The 20,588-nt window shown below is 34.6% G+C and overlaps 1 protein-coding gene across 4 annotated transcripts; it reads right to left on the bottom strand.

Moving 5' to 3' along the window:
* Positions 1–198: 198 nt before the first annotated feature.
* Positions 199–13,489, bottom strand: LOC147396670 (mRNA splicing factor, thioredoxin-like U5 snRNP). 4 transcript variants are annotated; one of them, XM_086451708.1, is made up of 6 exons: positions 13,260–13,489; positions 12,435–12,592; positions 3,895–3,961; positions 2,347–2,450; positions 578–595; positions 199–503 (listed from the first exon to the last, which is right to left on the bottom strand). In XM_086451708.1, exons 1-4 carry the CDS (start codon positions 13,389–13,391, stop codon positions 2,352–2,354), a joined length of 456 nt encoding a protein of 151 aa, XP_086307834.1. In that variant the 5' UTR covers positions 13,392–13,489; the 3' UTR covers positions 199–503; positions 578–595; positions 2,347–2,351. The 4 variants fall into 4 exon arrangements, with proteins under 4 accessions (XP_086307834.1, XP_086307833.1, XP_086307832.1 ...); XM_086451707.1 differs by having other exon boundaries at positions 2,328–2,450; positions 13,260–13,488; XM_086451706.1 differs by having other exon boundaries at positions 199–595.
* Positions 13,490–20,588: the final 7,099 nt, after the last annotated feature.

Below are 20,588 nucleotides of genomic sequence, written 5' to 3'. Positions count from 1 at the left end.
ATTGGATATTTAAAATATTTTTCATTTTTTCAAAAAAGAAAGAAAAAAGATGCTCCAATTGATCTTGAACCGGTTTGGGATGGTTTGATCAAGTTGGTCAAGTTACAGTTAAGGTTTCTATAAACCGAATGTTACAATTTATTCAAAGGTTTACAAGCACCGGATTTGTTTAGTTCTTAACCGTAGCTGTAACAGGAATGGTGCAACTGTCATGGAGTGTAACCATTATTTGTGTGTCAAAGAAATGGATTATGTACCGACATTTCCACAACAGAATACAGAAAGTTTTGATGTAAAAAAAAGTTTAATAACATTTGAAGAACACCAAACCACGAATAGCAACCCCTAGAGGGAATCAAACTGAATACATATATAGATTTGCCATTGGAAATAGCATTGCTGCTGTTTTACTGGACCATGTGGTGGGCACTTTGTTATGAGAACCATTGGGAGTTTCACTGCCAGCCTTCTCAACATTAGCATTGAAACGGATATTCGAATGTTTTTCACAGCTTCATGGCAGATCCTCACACTTGTAGCCACTCCGATATCCCCTAGAAAATGATGCTGTGTACACATAGACCTCAGCCTGGGCCTGCCATAGAGACAGTTAATAATACGACTAGGGGATACAAAAAAATTGGCGAAAAAAAGGATCAAATTAAAATAATAATAATAATAAAATCTTATAATAATCAGAAATATTAGAAAAATAAACTAACATAATTGGCAACTTTGAAATTTTTTATATTTAAGTTTGTGATTATCATGATTTTAACAAAAATTGGTGATTAACTCATAGTGAATTGTCCACAACATAGATATCATCTCTATCCATTTTGAGATATTCTTATTAAAAGTTGATTTGTATTTGATAAATATGGACTATTCATTTAAGCCATTAATTGAAGTAGAACTTCTTTATTAGTCAGTAATGATAGAACGTACTGATTTTGTGTGACAATGAACTGCTGCTGAAAATGACTCATAAATGTCCCATGGATTGTTCAAAATATTCTTCATATGGACAAGTTTACCATCCTGTGATGAAATAATGAAATTATCACTAGTTGCACTTGTTTACCAACCCAAGGAGAGATTTATTTGCTAAACAAATGAGATGTAACTTCCATTGCCAGACTTACTTTTTCTTACAAAATAGAATTAAATAAATGGGTTGACCATTCTTTCTTTTCACTACCAAACCCTTCTACAAATCCAGATTGAGCGAGAGAGAGAGAGAGAGGGAGAGAGAGAGAGAGAAGCATGTCCAAGCCACAACCCAGGCATCCACACTAGAGAAAAAGTCATCCAACTCAAATATGTGGGTCACAAAGGGATCTCCCACCATTGCCATTCTCAAGGGACAAGAATGATTGCTTTGGACTCCTTTTTCGAGATTAATCTTCTTTCTATCCTTGTTTATTAAATGATTTTACAAGCATATGCCCCAGCCAAAAGGTGTATGCCTTCTGAGCCCATCTAGGTATGAGGCGTAAGCCTCAACTGTTTTTACGTTTCTTACTTGCGCCTTAGGGTATTTTTAATGAACCTTGCTCTAAGGTGAACCTCAAGACATAAGCCTCACACACCTTTGAAAGCACTTCAGGTTTCCAAAGGAGAAAGGACTGCTCCACCACAATTGTTATCAAGAGATATGCTCTTTGGCCGCCTTCTTCTAAGGTTTCTTCTCCAAAGAAAACCTAGAAGTATACTAGATAGATAGTGTTTATCCTTATTTGGTGTTTCATTTATAATTTCATTAATTAGGGTGTTATAAGAAAAGTTGGTGTGACAATAGAAGTTCTCTGTTCTCCGGGAGATTGAATACTTTGTGGCTGCTTCCGTTTGCCACTTGTTGGGGCTTATGGTTGGAAAGGAACAGGAGAATCTTTAAGGGTAGTATCAACAACTCAGGAGATTGTGCTGAAAGATTTAGGTCTTTTATTGTTATGGTGTAAGTTATGTCCTGAGTTTAAGGGTGTTTTCTTTGAAGACTTTGTCTTTCGTTGGGAGACTTTGTACACTAGTTAGGTGTTCTTTTTGGTTGGCCAACTCGACCGCCTTGTTTGCTTTTCTTGTATTTTCTTCCTTGGCTTAATAAAATTTATACTCACCGAAAAAAAAAATAGTTCTCTAACTAGAGGAATTCGGCATTCTTCCCAAACGGTTGGAAAACCTAAGTTTAATCAAAATCTGTTATACAAAGACAGCTCCATAAAAACCTTTACTAAGAATACAATGGTAAATTGAGCAAAGAAAAAAAATCAGGTCATTGATGGTAACTGAATGAAAAGGTCAATAGAATGTATTCAAAGGGGACTTACATAGGAAAATAAGGCTTACACTGGTTACACATCTTTGAACAACAATTGAAATTTTGGTATCCTCTCAGGAGGCAGGGGGCAATTCACAATCAGTTTCCCTTTCATTGCTCCTCTGTATATTGCCTGCAAGAATAATAGATTCAATTTCATGCATACATTGAAATGTTAAGATTTTTTTGTTTTTTTTTGTTTTTAAATGAAAACAAAACAAAAATGTCAAGAATATCATTACAAAAGATCCAACAATTTTTCTGTAGATAAAATGATGATTATTAGGATGTGTACATTTAAAATAAATAAATAAAAATCTAGAAGAGCCTTGCAGTGATGACCATCAAATGATGGGTCCAGCCCCCTGTTACATGCCACATGTATGGAAGAGGCAGTGAGGATATCTTCAAACTAAAAAATGACAATACTAGACTAAAAGCAAGTTAATTTCAACCATATATATCATTGAATGGACCAAAACTGATTTCTTTAGCCCTTCTTTGATGCCACTTCATTCTAGTGTTGTGCTTCATTATACGTACTGAGCTTTTCGATTTGGTTTTAATGGTGATTACAAAGTCTGGTGTTCATTTATACGAAGAACTGTCCTTGTCTGCTTGAGATTTGTTGGAGCTCAGAAATTCTTTTCATAATAATGCCTCCTTAAAAAATAAATTCTACTGGTTTGAGAATTCCAAAACGGTTGAAATTTCCTTTCAAGGAAACTTCTTTAAAGTTAAAAAAAAATCTAAGCTTCCAAATGGCACAAGTCTGATTCCCACTCAACAACCTTTCATTTTTTTTAAAAAAACTTTCATTTCCCAGATTCCCTTCAACAAAGGTAAGGTAACAATACAAGACCAGATAAACAATATCAGACGTTTCCATCCTCAATAAAATATTAAATTGTTCAATACAAGAATAAATGTATAATTGCTTGATAGTCTACCCTTTTCTAAGGATAACTATATTGATAAGGTTATTGGATATCTCTATGTTGAATGAATATTTTTCTTTTGCTATCTTACATTGTTTTCCTTGCTTGTGCATAAAAATTTAAAAAAAAAAAAAATTCTGATATAAATATGACTAACAACCTATAATAACACATGTGTAAGGGTATATTTGCATTTTGATTTTGAATTCACCAAAAGAGCCATATATGATACCTTGAATCTGTGTTGAACAACATGTACATATCTGTCATTGTATGCAGCATAATATTTTTATGTAATTGCCTATCAGAAAGAAAATATTAGTATGCAAAGTGGCATGGTGGCCACTTAATTAATACTTAAGGTAATGACCCATAATCTTGACCAAGTGCATTACCAAAGCAGCATTCATGGTAGAGATTAGAAATTCCAATGACAAGTGTCTCAGACACAATGATAATGCAACAGGATCCAGAGAGAACATCCTATATTAATACTAACTTAACTAACAACACCGATACTGTACCTCTTAAAAAACAAACAATTAAGATCAGCAATTAACAACTTGCCAAAGTGAATGGCGAAAATCCACAGTATTGCTATTATTCAGTTCATTAATTTTAGTGAATTTCTCTACATACCTCTACGACGTCAATGAAGTCTTGCTTTCTGTGAAATGCACCTATCCATTTAGTGTGATCTGCAGTCCTGAATAACCAGTAAAATGTAACTTCATCGTAGCGTTCAGTTTTCAAGAAAGATCATGCTATTTAATGAAATCATTCAAAATGCATGGAGCTTACTCTAGAAATGAAATCTTTTAATATAGAACACCAGAAAGTGGGTTTGTGAAGCATGGTAAAGGAAACACATAGTTGACAGACAGCTTATCTTTAGCATGAAAAATGTATAATGTAGTAGTAGCACAATAAAGATCTGTCAAATTCTGACATGAAATTAAGTGGTATGCTCGATCAGTGAAGGCTGTACAGTACCCAGTAGATGTGATAGAAGTCATAATTTTGCATGCAAAATATGGAGCCAGCCTAATGCGGAATGCAAATCAAGCCAACATTCACAGGTCCCAATGGAAATTTTGTTTGGGTCCAGATTTTTTTTTTTTATCACTTTTATTTTTTTTGGGGCTAATTTTCAATTAATTAGGTTTATCACATTACAATTTTGAGTTGTTTCCTAGAGATTTTAGGAGTTCAATTTGGGTCTGAGTACTTATTCACATGACATCGTAACATTTCTTTAGGCCTTATAATCAGGGATCAAAACTTATCCTATTAGATTGATTATGGTATCATTTGAAAGGTTATTCAATTACCTATCCTATGAGTTCAAGATTTTACAAATCTGATGTGTTTTGAGAAATTTATAAGCAAAATACTGATACAGGCATTATTTTTTGACGGGATTTGTATATCATGGTCAAAAAGGTCAAAGTTTAAGTCATGTTAGGATTAGAATTTTGGGTCTAAAATGTGAGAACCTATAAATATGGCCATTGTGATTGATTTCTCTCAATTTATTAAATACAAAAATTTACAAATATCAAATTGAGAAATTCTTCAGTCACTAGATATGGTGGTGTGAAGTCATCTTGGTGTGATCATAGTAACAAAATTTGGATTCAGCTATTATTCGTCAAGGCGTCAATTCGCTTAATTTGGATAAATTTTGAAAAGAAATTCGGGAAAATTTCAGAAAAGTTTCGGAGACTATAAAAATGATATCTTTCAATACATTTAAAAAAATTGCAGTATCTTTCAATACATTTAAAATATGTGCATTTTTCACAAACGCTACAAATTAAATCCATATTAAAAAAATGTGTCATAATAAGAATAAAAAAATTGATAAACGTTAAGGTATTGATCATAACAATTAGAAGTTTAAGTATGACAATTTTAATAGTTGATTTCCAAGGTTTAAGTTTGGACATTTTATGGGGTGGGGTATTAAGGAAGAAAGATTTATATGGGGCGGAGGGCATTAAGAAAGAAATGTCAGGGGCATTAAGAAAGAGATTTTTATGGGGTGAGAGGGCATTAAGAATGAAAATCTTTTATGGAGGGAGGGGCCCTTAATTAAGAAAGATAATTAATTGGGTAGTAAGATACAGCCCCAAAAGTGGGTATATTTAGAAAGAAGTCCCTACTGCAACGTCACTAGTAAATTTTCCTTCGTTTTTTTTTTACATGGTGAGATGCAAGTAAAGTTTAGGAGCCAAATTAACGGGAGTTTTATATTATAATCAGCAGATCATTGATTTAATTGACGATTCAACCTTGTTTGCAATTAATCGTCAATTAAATCTATGGAACCTCAAACTGTGAATTTTCCGAATTTTTCCAGAAATTTGGTGAACTTTTTGACTATGGATGTGATTCCAAGGTAATTCTTATATCTTTTCTATTATATTTTTCTTCAATTTTTTTTTTTAATTTTTAATTTTCTATCTTAGATCAATGCCTAACCCCAACCTAAACTTAATTTCAACATCCTATTGCAAAACTTTGTGTTTCACATACCCAATTGGCCTTATCGAAATCTTTCACAGGAGAGGGGGGGGGGGGGGGCGCTTTTAGGTCTAAAACATTTTCTTGAGACCATTTCTATAATTCACCACCCAAATAGCTTTTCCCACTCTTCCTAAAACAGAACATGCCTAGAATCAATAAAACCCAGGTTGTCCTGTCCACACCTCCTTAACTTGCTTAGTGATAATAAGCTAGAGTGAACTAATAGAAGGACGTCCAAACCCAAAAGAAGACATTTTAAAGCTGTATAGAAAATGATTGCAAGCTTTTTTTCCTAGATAGGGGATTTCTCAATATTTTCTTGTATAAGAAAGTTGAACCTTGAAGGTAGCAGTTATGTACTTATCAAGAAAATAAAAGAATGTAATGGTAATGTGTGTGCAGAATGATGCGAAATCATTAACTTAGTCACACTTCTCAACTTAACCACAAAGTAAAATGATATATATAAAATCCAAGTCTCATAAAATTTGTTGTGATATAACTTGTTTTCTGTGCGAGACTAGTGGGGAAGATGCTCATTATATTCTCATTAATTTCCCTTTTTCATTGAAAATTTGGTACCATTTCTCTCTCCTTGTTCAAAATTCCTTGGAATTTTCCATAGTCCATTTCATCACACCATTTCATTCACGGCATTTGTTGGTGTTTTTATCAAAGAAAAAGATCCTAACGAGTATGACTCCATTCGCACTATGTTGGGCCAAATGGAGAGAAAGGAACAATCGAGCCTTTTAAGGGAAAGAGAGAGCAATTAAGGAAGTGATCATTAATTCTATGGGGTGCCTTTTCTTTTGGAGTAAGGTCTTAAAGGAATTTGAGGGATTCATCTTTGAGGATTTTCCTTTTAGGTGAGATGATTTATCTTGTGTGAACCCTAAGGGCATGGTCTTGTGATTAGGAAGTTTGTGTATTTACCTTATTTTCCTTGCTTGCTTATGTTATCTCTTGTAGCAAGATGGTCAATCGACCACCTTTCTCAATGAATAACAAATCATCTATCAAAAGAAAATTTTTAAACTTGTTCTAGTAAAGGGTTATTTTTGAGGATTTTGTCTACATATGGACCTCATAGTGAATGATCTAGGGTAGTTACCTTGGGTTTTTTTCCTTGATAGGTCCTCTTAACCTCATGTTTTCTTTGTATCAAAGATTTAGTGTTTTTTGAATAATAATAATAATTTTAATCACATGTTTTCCTTGAAGGTAGTGCTTAGCAATGTCATTAGGCCAGCTCAAGGAGCGTTTGTGGCAGGGAGACAAATTCTGGATGGGGTTCTTATAGCAAATGAATGTATTGACTCGCGTAGGAAAGCCAAAATCTCGGGGTTAGTTTGCAAAGTGGATTTAGAGAAGGCCTATGATCATGTGAATTGGAATCTAGTGCAGTATTTGCTTAGGAGAATGGGGTTTGGTGAAAGATGGGTTGGATGGGTTATGAAGTGCATCTTATGAAGTGCATCTCTATCCCCACCTTCTCGATCTTGGTCAATGGTTCTCCAGCAAGCTATTTCAGAAGCTCTAGGGGCCTTTGTCAAGGAGACCCGCTGTCCCCCTTTTTATTTGTGATAATTATGGAGGCGTTGGGTAGGATGTTGTCCAAGGCGGTGGTAGAGGGAGAGCTTTCTGGTTTCTCTACTAAGGTGGGAGGGAATGTTATATCTCACCTCTAGTTTGCGGATGACACTTTAATTTTTTTGGATTACTCGCCTAGACAGTTGAGTTTTTTGAGTGGTCTGCTAGGATGCTTTGAGGCGATTTCTGGCATTCCGGTCAATCTTCGTAAGAGTAAGTTATTTGGAGTAGGTGACGAGGTTGGGGTGGAGGCGGCAGCAGCTTTGCTAGGTTTTCAGATGGGTGTTTTGCTGTCTACGTACTTGGGGCTTCCTTTGGGTATGGGTTATAATAAGAAGGAAATTTGGGAGCCGGTTCTCGAGAGGTTGAGAAAGAAACTGAGTTCATGGAAGGCCAAATTTTTATCCAAGGGGGGAAAGATTACCCTTATTAAAAGTGTCTTGGCTAGTATTCCTATATATACTTTTTCTCTGTTTTCTTTGCCTAGAAATGTGGAAGTGCAGTTGGTTAGAATTTGCAGGGATTTCTTATGGCATGGTAAAGAGGGAGAGAGAAAACACCATTGGGTGAGTTGGAGGAATTTATGCTTGCCAAAAAGAAATGGGGGCTTGGGGTTCCGTAATTTTAGTCATATGAACTCGGCTCTGTTGGGAAAATGGCTTTGGAGATTTGGGGAGGAGGAAGAGTCTTTGGAGAAAAGTTATTGCAGATAAATTTGGGGTGAATGTTAATGGGTGGGAGAGTGGTCCGGCTAAAAGGGCGGCGGGGTGTGGGGTGTGGAAAGGTATCCTTAGAAGGAGTCTGCATCTCAAGAAAAACATAAAATGCAAGGTGGGGAGGGGAAGTAAGGTGAGATTTTGGGAAGATTGGTGGTGTGGTAATAGTCCTCTTAAGGACCTTTACCCAGATCTTTTTGCCTTGTCGTTGAAAAAGAACCAGGTCATTTCGTGTTTCAGAAGTTGGCATAATGGGGTGGTTAGCTGGGATTTTGGGTTCAGAAGATCTTTTAATGATTGGGAGGGGGATAGCCTTGGGATGTTAATTTCTATATTGGAGGATGGTAGGATGGAGGTTACCTCGGAAGATAGAAGAGTGTGGGGAGGTTCGAGGGACGGGAAATTTACGGTGAAGTCTCTGTATGATTGTATAGTTCCTAGTTCAGCTATGACTTTTCCTTATACATTTGTGTGGGGTGGTAAGATTCCTCCGTAGATTTCGATTTTTTTTGGATGGCTGCTTTAGGCAGACTTGCTACTATGGACCAATTGATCAGAAGAGGTTTACTTTGCAGAATCAGTGTTGTATGTGTAGATCTTAGGCGGAATCGGTGGACCACTTATTCATTGTAGTGTGGCTCAGTTCGTTTGGTCGCATTTCTTATCTTTGTTTGGGATTGTGGGTTGCTTTCCTAAATCTGTTAAGTCAATTCTGGAGTCTTGGTTGTCGTGGGGAGGAGCTTTCTCGTCTTCTAAACGGACTCTCTGGTCTCTGATTCCATCGGCAATTTGTTGGGGGATTTGGAAATATCGTAATCAATGTATTTTTGAAGGGAAAGAAGTCTCGAAGGATGGTTTAGTTTTCGTTGTTTTGGAGCTCTTGTTTTCTTGGAGTAAACTCTTTAAGGAGTTTAGGGGGATTTTCTTAGAAGATTTTGTGATGAGATGGGACAGGTCTGTTCTTTGTCGTGAGAGTTTTTTGTTGTGTTTATTTTGTTTGTTGTTCTTGTTTCTTTCCTCTTTGGTTTGGGTTGGTCCACTCGACCCCCCTCTTTTCCCTTTATCAATAAATTCTTCTTTATTGATAAAAAAATTAATAATAATTTTAACCACTGCCAAAGAATATCCCTAAACAAGTAAGAAGTTCCATTTGGTTAATTGGAAGTGTGTGTACCTTCCAAAGAAGGTAGGCAACCATGGGTGAGGAATTTGATGAAGATGAATCAAGACCTCCTAGGAAAGTGGTTGTGGAGATTTGGATTTGAGCAGGATAGCCTATGAAGGTTGGTCATTGCTGCAAAGTTTGGTGAGGGGCATTCTGGTTGGGTTAGCGGTGGTTCTCGGATGTCTTTTGGTTGCGGAGTTTGGAAAGAAATTTTAAAAATTCGTCCTTTGTTTTAGCATCTTGTTAGGTTTAAGATTGGTAATGACTTGAGAGTGAGATTTTGGGAGGATCGATGGTGTGAGCAATCTACCTTAAGGGAGCAATATCCTAGTCTCTTTGAGTTGTCTATGAAAATGGAAGAACCCTTTTTCTTCCTTCATGTCAAATACGGGAACAAGCTTATCGTAGGACTTTGGTTTTAGAAAAAACTTCAATGATTGGGAGGTGAACTTGTTAGCTTTTTTTGTCTTTGTTGTAGATTTTGTGGTTCTCTCCTTCTAGGAGGAGAACTCGTGCGTTTGGAATCCGGATAAGAATGGGGTGTTCTCAGTTAAGTCCTATTGCAGGTTGGTAGGTTCAAAAGCTCAATCGTTCCCTGTTGTGGAAGTGTGGGGTTCTAAAGTTCCTTCGAAAGTGACTTTCTTTATTTGGGTGGCTTCCTTGGGTAAAACTCTGACAATAGACAATGCTATGAAGAGAGGAATCATTTCGGTGATCTTTTGTTGCCTTTGTAAGGAGGATGAAGAGTTTGTGGGCCATTTACTTCTGCAATGTAAGATGGCTTCTGAGATTTGGTTGCATTTTTTGGGTCTTTTTGGCGTTTCTTGGATGCTCCAAAATATTTTCATGATTTAGTAGTTGGGTGGTTAGCCATTGGAGTGGGTTTCTCGGCCTTCAAGAGAACTTTGGAGTTTGACGCCCTTTGCGATTTGTTGGGAGATTTGAAAGGAAAGAAACATTAGGACTTTCGATGGAAAGGAGACTTCCTTGTAAGGAATTTTGTTCTCAATTTTGGGGTCTATTTTTCTTTGGAGCAAGGTTTTCCATGAATCAATTGGGGTCTTCTTTGAAGATTTCATAATAAAGTGGGGTTGAATGTGTTGCATTGAGGTGAACTTTGGGGTTTCTTTCTTCTCTTTTTTGTTGTTTTTTTATTTTTGTACTTTTCATGATCACCTCGACCGTGTTTCGTTTCAATAAAGATCTTTGCCATATCAAAAAAATAATTTTAACCACATATCAAAAAATAATCTTCATTGGGTTAGTTGGAAAAAGATGTGCACGCCAAAAAAGAAAGGAGGCCTTGGTTTAAGGAGTTTTAGTAGGATGAATTCCACTCTTTTGGGCAAATAGTTGAGGAGATTTGGGGAAGAGAAGAATGGACTTTAGAAAAAAGTTATAAATAGTAAGTATGGCGAGAATGTTTTTGGGTGGGAAAGTAAAGAAGCAAAAGGCCCCTTCGGGTGTGGGGTGTGGAAAGGAATACTCAAAGGTTTGTCGTTTTTTAGGAATCACATTAGGTTCAAGGTGGGAAGAGGAGACCGGGTTGGTTTTTGGGAAGAATAGTGGTGTGGTGACAGTTCTCTCACGGATAGATTTCACCTTATTTATGCACTTTCTTGTAAGAAAGAGCAGCCAATTTCTTGTTTCAAATCGGGGGAAGACATTTTAGTGGCTTGGGATTTTGGCTTCGGGAGAGATTTTAATGATTGAGAGGTAGAGGAATTAGGGAGGTTATTGAGGTGCTTAAAGAATTTTAATTCTTTCTCTAATGTTGAGGGCAAAAGGAACTAGGTGGCTAGAAAGGATGAGTCTTTTTCAATATGTTCTTTGTACAACTTCCATTCTCATTTTGCAGAGGAGTTTTTTCCAACATCGACTATTTGGGGACCAAAAGTGCCTGCAAAGATCTCTATCTTCATATGGCTAGCAGTCTTGGAGCGCCTACCTACAACGGACCAACTCATTAGGAGAGGTTGGGTGATGCCAAACTATTGCGGGTTATGTAAGGAAAATGGGGAAACCTCAAATCATATCTTTATTCATTGCAGTTTCGCTAAACAGATATGGGATCACTTTTCTTCCTTGTTCGGTATTTATGGGTGCTATCCCCTTTCGATTCAGTCCTTGTTTGAAGTTTGGCATCATTGGGGTAACTCATTCAGGAAAGCAAAGCGGATTCTTTGGAGATTGACGCATTTTGCCATTTGCTGGGCTATTTGGAAGGAATGAAATAGCTGAGTCTTTGAAGAGAAAGAGATGGATGCTAGGGGTATTATCACCTCGGTGTTAGCTTTGTTGTTCTATTGGGACAAGGCTCTCAAGGTGTTTAGAGAGGTCTTTTTTGAGGATTTTCTTGTAAGGTGGGATAGGATGTGTAACTTGGAGGAGGAGTAACTTGTTTGGGGGTCAATTGTGTTTTGGTGTTTTTCTTTTCTTCTCTTTGGGATGGATATCTCATCCTCCCTTTGTACTTTTTCTGTTTCTTTGTTTATAAAATTTCTATTTACCTATCAAACAAAAATAATCTTAACCAAAACAAAATCTCTTTAGAATGGAGGAACAAGATTGTAGAAGGTCCAGTGTAGGACAAATATAAAAGACAAATTCATGATAAGAGTAAAATATGATGACATTAGCTATACAAGGAGAAAGAAAAAAAAAAGCATCATTAATTCTAACAAAAATGAAATCAAGCACCAGTTATACAATGGAATGTAGTTACTTGATCACCAACAAAAGCTCCAATTGAACAAAATCTATAATTCTATATAATATGACCTATATTGTGTAGATATGCAAATGAAGAACCTTTCCTATTGTATTTTCAGTTTGAGCTTTTGAAGGTCTTCCACATTTGTTCAATGAACCATGCAAGCCATGTTGAAGTCAAATTGAAAGATTTATATTTTATTTTATTTTTCAAATTTTGATAAGAAAGCAGATTAGTGGTTAGTAATTAGTGGGTGAAGGCAGGATTTTGAACCCATCATGGTATCAAAATACACAAAATTTAACCAACTTAGGAAGTTGGCACTTTCAAGGTCAAATGCAAAGATATGAACGGTCACATCAAAAAGACAAATATATATATATATATAGATACACTCTAGTGTTCTTCATAAATGAACCCCAAAGAAACAAAGAAAGAACTTGTTTGTGAAGAAGAGCCGTACCCAGAATCCATCTTCATGTGATGTGCATTGAAGAAAAATATAGTTGAAGGTATCAAAGAGATGTCAAAATACTTGACATATACTTGAACATCCTCTGAGTCAATATCTACCAACCCAATGGTTACAAACTTAGAAACTTCCCGCGCCGATTTGGCAAGCTGTGTTCGAAGCAGATATTAAGTAAAAGACATTCAATCAGGAAGGAGTGCATAATTAACTAAAAAGCATAATAACATCAAACCAAGAATTTGTAGAAACAACCTGCCTGTTAAAACGGGTTCTTATACAGTCTAACGCCATTGGGTCTTTCGTGTACAGCGAAGACAGCCAATGAGTTAGTGACATGTGGTACCTAGGGAAATTTCTTCTCTAATCTCAATTAAAAGAAATGGAACACGTTTATTGGTCTTCTAATGACGTTGGATGCCCAATTATCCTAAAAAAATTTAACAAGATGAACTTCCACAATTCACTTTATATAATAAACAATCAAAGAATGATTTGAGCACTAAGAACCCAAAGTATTAATGATGCATTATTAATTAAATTCGCTCCAATCTCCCAATTTTGGGTATAAAGGAAAAGAGAGAGAGAGAGATTGAGAGAAATAATAATTTGATAAATTTTTTGCAATTAAAAGTTACAATATTATGGGCTAACAATCACCAGTTTCTGCAACATAAGATATGTTTATTTCTTAATTTTGGTTGTGAATTAAAAGCACTTAAGATGCAGAGATTAATAAAGGGAATAAAAAAACCCTAATCAGAAACAATTAAGCGTTGAGAGAGAGAAGAAACCCTAATTGGTTGAGAGAGAACTTACAATGTCGTCGAGTTGGAGACAAGCGAGATCAGAAGATCTACCAAAGCGAAGAACGAGGACCTTATCAATTGTGTCTCTGATTATGGAATCCACTTCTCGCTTCTTCGTCAGCGTCGTTAAGATGGAACTCATCTCTCTCGTATCCTTCTGAGATTCGGGCGAAGAACAGCTTCGACTCGGACGATGATTTGCAAATTGTAATTGTGTCAAATTTTGTTTTTGCAGATTTTAATCTTCTTTTTATGACTCTAGAAACTTGTCAGGTTAAATTTAACTTTGACCCTTATAGTTTGACATAATTCTATGTTGACTCCTAAAGTTTTGAAAATTCTATTTACCTCCCTTATCGCAAACGTTGATAACTTTCCTCTGTCATTCTACTATTTTACCCTCTTATCTTATTATCTTTCTTTCACGGAAAACTAAATTTTCAAAAACTAAAAATGCCCCCATTTAAACATTCTCGCACTCACTCTTACGTGTTGTAAGAACGCATTTTTTTACAAGGATATTTTTGTTAATGACAAAAAATCACATTTTAAAAAGAGTAAAATAATCTTTATAAAAAAGATTTTTTTAAATATCACATTTTAACTGTTTAATTGTTGAAAAATGGGCAAAAAGGGAGTAAGTGAGCTTGTTACATAACTATAACTATAGGAGACGTAAGTGTAATTTTCAAAAGGTTAGGGCATCAATATAAAATTATGTCATACGATAGGGGTAAAAGTGTAATTTACCTACTTATAATTTTGAGGTAGGGATGTGAAGTAATTTTTTTTTTTGCGGGGTAATTTATAATTATGTCACAATAGATTTTTTCTCCCTCGAGATACACAATTATACATTTACATAAAGATGTACAATTGTATATCCCAAGGAAAATTATCCCTGGTTCTAGCACATGCCACATTGGGGGCATGTGTCTGAGGGGGGGGTGTCAAAAAATCATTATTTTATGAAATATTTCATACCTAGGACAAGAACAAGAATTAACAAAATGGCTAATATTGTTTTAGAAGTTTTCACATGGGCTGACTTTTTGTGAGAACGATCTCATCACCATAGAGATTATCCTTACAAAAATAAGCTCATTCCGAAATTTCTAACTTTATGAAAATTAGTCTACAAGTTAACGGTAAAAATTGATGATCATGATTCTTCAACCTATAAACTACTTTAGAAGTTTCGGAATGGGTTGATTTTTTGTAAGGATAATCTATATCTTTGACGAGATCATCCTCCCAAAATAAGCATCCCATTCCCAAACTTCTAACCCACATAGGATGATACCTTATTTCCCAACATTGGCTATTGATGATGCTCCTTCATCTTTACCTTTAGGAAAAGTTACTTAAAGGATTGTGGCAGAGGGATTTTTTTTTAAATAGTCTCTAAGTTTTGAGCGTTCTCTTAATAGTCCATGTAGTAAGCTTTTCTTTTCTTAATAGTCCGTAGACCTCATTTCATGTATATAATGCCATTGTAATATCCAAATTACATTTTTCTCATCTTTTTCACATAGTTAGGTTTTCAAACGACAATTGGGATCATTTCTGATGATCTTTTATCATGAATGACGAATGAAGAATGATATTCTCTGATGATTTATAATACAAAATTTTGAACTTAATTTTGATGATTACATCGTAATTTTGAGTTGCAACTATGATTTATGCATTTTTGGTATTTCCAGGAGATTTACCAAGTATTCGACGGTAATTAAATGGTGAACTCGACGTTGTAATGTGAACTAGATTTTTCATTTTTTTCGTTTTTTTCAACTTTGATACTTGGTAATCTCCTCAAAAAACCCAAAATGCATAAACCATAGTTGCAAATCATAAATCACGATGCAATCATTATAAAAAAAATTGAATCTCAACTTCATTTTTCATTTTTTTAATTATAAATTATCGAAATAAATAAAAAAAATACATCTAGATGATCAAAATTAAGAGAATATTAGTTTTCATTCATCATTCATGGTAATAGATCGTCGGAAATAATCACAATCACCATTGGAAAACCTAATTATGTGAAGAAGATGAGAAGGTAGTTTGAGTCTTTAAAAGACCTTATACAAGTGAAATGAGTACAGGGCCTATTAAGAAAAGAAAAGTTTACCAAATGGACTATTAAGAGATCGTTTAAAATTTATGGACTATTTTGAAAAAAAATACCTCCACGAGAGTCCTTTAAGTATGTCACACCTTCGATTTAAGATCAAGATTTCTCTAAATCTAAAGGATGGAGAGAAAAAAAACAAAATCAAAATTCTCAAATCTTAAATACGATATGAATTTCTTCAAACTAATTTCAATAAGTTTCTCATAAAAATTGGACTTATGAAAACTTTTTTAACTGTATAATCAAAATCTATATATCCAACTGAATTTCAACCACCATATATATATATATATATATCATTGTTAAAAAGTATTAACTCTCACTTTCTAGACATATACATATAAGGAGACACAACACACAGGATGCTAATATATACAAATAAGTTTAAAAATATACAAAATTAGTTCTACTAAATTATCATATTAGCTCATATATTACAAAAATAGTGCACATCATCATAATCATGTGATCTTCTATGTAATGTTTCCCATCAAGAATAGGCATCTCGATAGTTGGAACATTTATAATATTTTCTTGGTAAGGTGAGTAATCAGAAAATTACTCAATAGTAAACTTACATTTCAAATTAATAATTCTAACATGAATGGTTAAACAAGTTAGTTTATTATAAATAATACAGATTTTTAAATAAGTAAAAAATGGAATAAAACTAAAAACATGTTAATTATTAATGAAATAGTAATGAAAAATCTCTCATCTTATAATAAAATATAAGAAACATAAATATATCATAAGAATATTAATACTAGTGATGTATTTGATAATAATGACGAGGTACACAGTCAATACAAAAGTATCAATTTGTATATTGATGATCTAATACTTAATTAGTGTGGAACTTATCATTAATTCATGATTTTACGGTGGGTTTGACAATTTATCATAATTGAGTGATCGTGTTTTTTTATTCAGGTTGGCTGTTGATCCCTAATGAAGATTAATGATTTTATTACTGTAGACTACAAATGATCATTTGACAAATCAATTTCATCGTACCTTTGTGATATATATGTGTCCTCAATTAATTTAATCATTTACAAATCATTTTTACATTATAATTTGTTATTTTCTAATAAAGATAAGATAATTTTTTTTCGAATAATAGATACAATGATATTTCTAAGTGTTATTCCATATTATTGAAGAGAATATTAAATCCATATTATTCTAAACTAATTGGTTACTTCCGGGAAGAGTTACTGATTAATCGTATAAACATTCATTATCCTCTTAATGGATAACAAAAATAATAATTTATATTTTTCAAAATTAATTTAAAATAAATTACAATAATTTGCAATTGTTATGGCATTTCTAAGTATTTTAAAATTTTAAACATGTAGTAGTATATAAAAAGTAACAAATCATAAAACAGTAAACATACAGATTGTAACGTCATAAAAATTTATTACATATATCGAGAAATTAAGTCAATTATATTTTATTTTCTTATTAAATTTTTAAAAAATTATTAAAAATAAATCGTGATATTGTCGATATAAAATAAGGATTTGCTATAAGTAGAATTTGATAAATGAAATGTATAATTTGAGGAATCTTACTATAATTATGATCGAAAAATTAAAATATTTAGTCAAAATAGATAAAATTCAAAATTTTAGAAGCTCTTATGGTTAAATAGACATTATCATTGAGTTCAAAAGCATCGAAAAATATAGTTTAGACTATTAGCATGCTTAAATCTGAATTTAGTATGATAAGTTATAAGAACATTAATTTTATTAAGAGACTTTAGGATTTAATGGGTATTTTGGTTACTAGAGAAAAATCGGGAAGGAATTTCGAAAAATCCGAGATACATAGTTCGAATTGGTGTATATAATGGACATATGAAGAAAAGAAAAAATATATGAAAAAAAAATATATATATATATTATATATATCTATATATTTAATTATTATTAAAATATTAAATAAATTTTTATTGTAAATTGAGTTTAAATGTAATTATTTATCTAAGACTGATTAATTTGAAATTATTAAAGTGTTATAATATATTATAAGTCATAAATTTATTAATAGTTTAGATAACTAGATGTATTCATTTTATATATTATATTATATTATATTATATTATTTATATTATAATCTTATTTGATTTCATTCATTTATTTATGAAAATACAGAAATCAGAAACGATTGAATTTAATAGTGGGTTTGTGTACGTTACTTTCATACTTACTATCTATATACTCTATGCCGTGATCTTCATTATCTGCAGAGTTTGAATTCAATTGAGTATTATCCTTAACACTCCCCTCAAGTCCAACGGTATGGGAAGAACGTTGAGCTTGGAAAGCAGGAAGGTAAACCAAGAGGAAAACAGTGGTTTAGTCAAGAGATTCGCAAGTTGGTCACGTGTGGAAACAAACCGAACCAAAAGAGATTTGGAAGCCACCATGTCACGAACAAAATGGAAGTCAATTTCAATGTGTTTGGTTCTAGCATGAAAGACCGAATTTGTGGAGAGATAGGTGACTCCAATGTTGTCAAACCAAAGAATAGGCGAAGATGAGCATGATTGCCCAAGTTCATGTAGAAGATATTAAAGCCATTTCACATCAGCAGCAGCATTAGCTAGAGCTTTGTATTCAGCTTCAGTGCTGGAGCGAGCAATTGTGACTTGCTTTTTGCAACTCTAAGAAATGAGATTTATTGCCCAAGAAAATACAATAACTACCTGTAGAGCGACGTTCATCACGAGAGCCAACCCAATCAGCATCGGAAAAGGCTTGAATCAAGGGGGCAGAGCTATAAGAAATGTGAAGACCAAAGTGAATGGTGTGCTTCAAATAACGTAAGAGACGTTTGACGGACTACCAGTGAAGAAGTGTGGGCTTTTGCATAAATTGAGACAAGTTGTAGACTGGGAAAGCAATGTCAGGTCGTGTGAGACTCAAATATTGAAGAGCACCCACATTGCTTCTGTAGAGAGTATGATCAGGGAAATGTTCACCCTCAAAAGCAGAAAGACTGGTAGTTGATGCCATGGGAGTAGTGATAGGTTTAGCTTCATTCATTTTGGTTCGAATAAGTAAATCCATGATGTACCGTTGCTCAGATAAAAGAATGCCATGAGGAGTGGACAGAACTTCAACACCCAAAAAGAAATTAAGTGGACCTAAGTCTTTAACAACAAAGTCATGAGTGAATGAGCGAAGTAGATCATCAATTGCCTAGGGTTGTGATGAAGTGATGATAATATCATCAACATAATCAAAATGAACATTGTGAGAGACTCGGTATTGTAGATGAACAAGGAAGAGTCTGAACGAGACCCATGAAAATCCCAATTCCAAAAGTTTGGTGCTGAGATGAGAGAACCAAGCCCATGGAGCTTGTTTTAACCCATAGATAGCTCTTTGTAACTCACATACATGATTTGGATAAATGGGATGTTGATAACCTGGGGTTGAGACATAAACACCTCTTTGAAAAGAGTACCATGAAAGAAATGCATTTTGTATATCAATTTGACGAAGTGACCAGCCAGAAGAGATAGCAATAGAAAGCATAGTGCGTACTGTGGTGGGCTTGATCACAGGGCTGTAAGTCTCATCATAATCAACGCTAGACTATTGATTGAAACCCTTTGCAACCAGCTGAGCTTTGTGCCGTTCAACGGAACCATCGGCTTTGCGTTTCATCTGAAAAACCCATTTGCAGCCAATGAGGTTTTGAGAGGGATGTGAGGGAACCAGTATCCAGGTATAATTCTGTAACAAAGCATCGAACTCTAGGTTCATGGCTTGGCGCCATTCACGGCTTTTGGTAGTCATGGTGTAACACGTGGGCTCTGGCTCGGAGAGAGAGCCGTGAGCAATGGCGAGGAGCGCCTTGGGCAGAAGGTACCGAACAGTGCCATCCGTGGGAATTTTTGGTTTGGTGATAAAGTTTTTGGAACGAGTACCATGGGATGAGGTGTGGAGATGGTAATAGTGGTTGGGGAATTTTCTAGAGAAGTTCTAGTGATGGAGACAGGTTGGAGAAGATGGGATTGAGAAATATTATCAGCTGTGGGCTCGGGTTGGGATGATATAATGGGCTCATGTGGGTCGGCTTGTGTGTTGATGGTAGAGGCCTGTGAGTGAGTAGGAGCTTGAGCTGAAGCAGTTGTGAGTGATCGGGCCTGCAAAGAAACCATTGGAGACAGCCCAAAAATAGATGTGGACTGACTAGAAAGTGTAGGTGATGGAGAAGAATTATTTTGAGAAAATGGAAACAGAGTTTCAAGAAAAATGACATCACGAGAATGTAAAGACGACCAATGGGAATGTGAAGATATTTGTAACCACGATGAAAAAGACTATAACCTAAGAAAACACATTGGAGAGAACGTGATTGAAGTTTATGAGAATTATATGGCCTAAGGTTAGGTCAACAAGCACACCCAAAAGTTTTGAGAAATAAATAATTAGGAGCACAGTGAAACAATTTCTCAAAAGGGGATTGATTTTGAGTAATCGGTGTACGAAGATGATTAATAAGATAGCAAGCAATTTGAAAAGCATTATCCCAATATCGAAGATGCATGTGAGTATGTGAGAGGAGAGAGAGACCTGTTTCGACAATATGACGATGTTTGCGCTCGATGGAGCTTTGTTGTTGATGAGTGTGAGGACAGGACACACAGTGAACAATGAAACATTTTTGAAAAAGGTTGAGATGGAGCGATACTCTCCTCCCCAATCAAATTGAATGGATTTAATTTTAGAATTAAAGAATTTCTCATCATATTTTTGAAATTGGAGAAAAATATTAAAAGCATCACTCTTTTTTGTCATGGGATATAACCAAGTGTAACGACTAGAAGCATCTAAAAAGAAAACATAATATTTAAAACCATGTTGAGAACAAATTGGAGATGGTCCCCAAACATCAGTAAAAATTAAATCCAAAGGACAATGATATTGAGAAGGAGATGGAGAAAAAGAGAGTTGCTTGCTTTTGGAATTGAGACATGCAAAACAAAAATTGTTATTTGAATTTTGAATTACAGGGAGACCAAAACGAGAAACAATCCTAGAAATAGTACGAAGGGTAGGATGCCCAAACCTAGAATGCCATTGATAATGTGACACGCATTCACCAACAAATGTTGTAGGAGAACCCAGATTTTTATTTGACCTGCAAAATTTATTGATGAGAAACGGAAAA

The sequence above is a fragment of the Akebia trifoliata genome, chromosome 8 (assembly GCF_017979445.1).
Source record: "Akebia trifoliata isolate Shusen 1 chromosome 8, ASM1797944v1, whole genome shotgun sequence".
NCBI classification, from domain to species: domain Eukaryota; kingdom Viridiplantae; phylum Streptophyta; class Magnoliopsida; order Ranunculales; family Lardizabalaceae; genus Akebia; species Akebia trifoliata.
The sequence above is the reverse complement of the archived record's forward strand: the minus strand, read 5'-3'. Positions and strand labels throughout refer to the sequence as shown.

Excerpts from the sequence above, each read along its gene's own strand:
- LOC147396670 (XM_086451706.1), bottom strand. The coding sequence starts at position 13,391 with ATGAGTTCCATCTTAACGACGCTGACGAAGAAGCGAGAAGTGGATTCC. Across the intron at positions 12,593-13,259 it reads GTCTCCAACTCGACGACATT|CTTGCCAAATCGGCGCGGGA; the intron begins GTAAGTTCTCTC and ends CTTCGAACACAG. Across the intron at positions 3,962-12,434 it reads CACATGAAGATGGATTCTGG|GACTGCAGATCACACTAAAT; the intron begins GTACGGCTCTTC and ends CTGGTTATTCAG.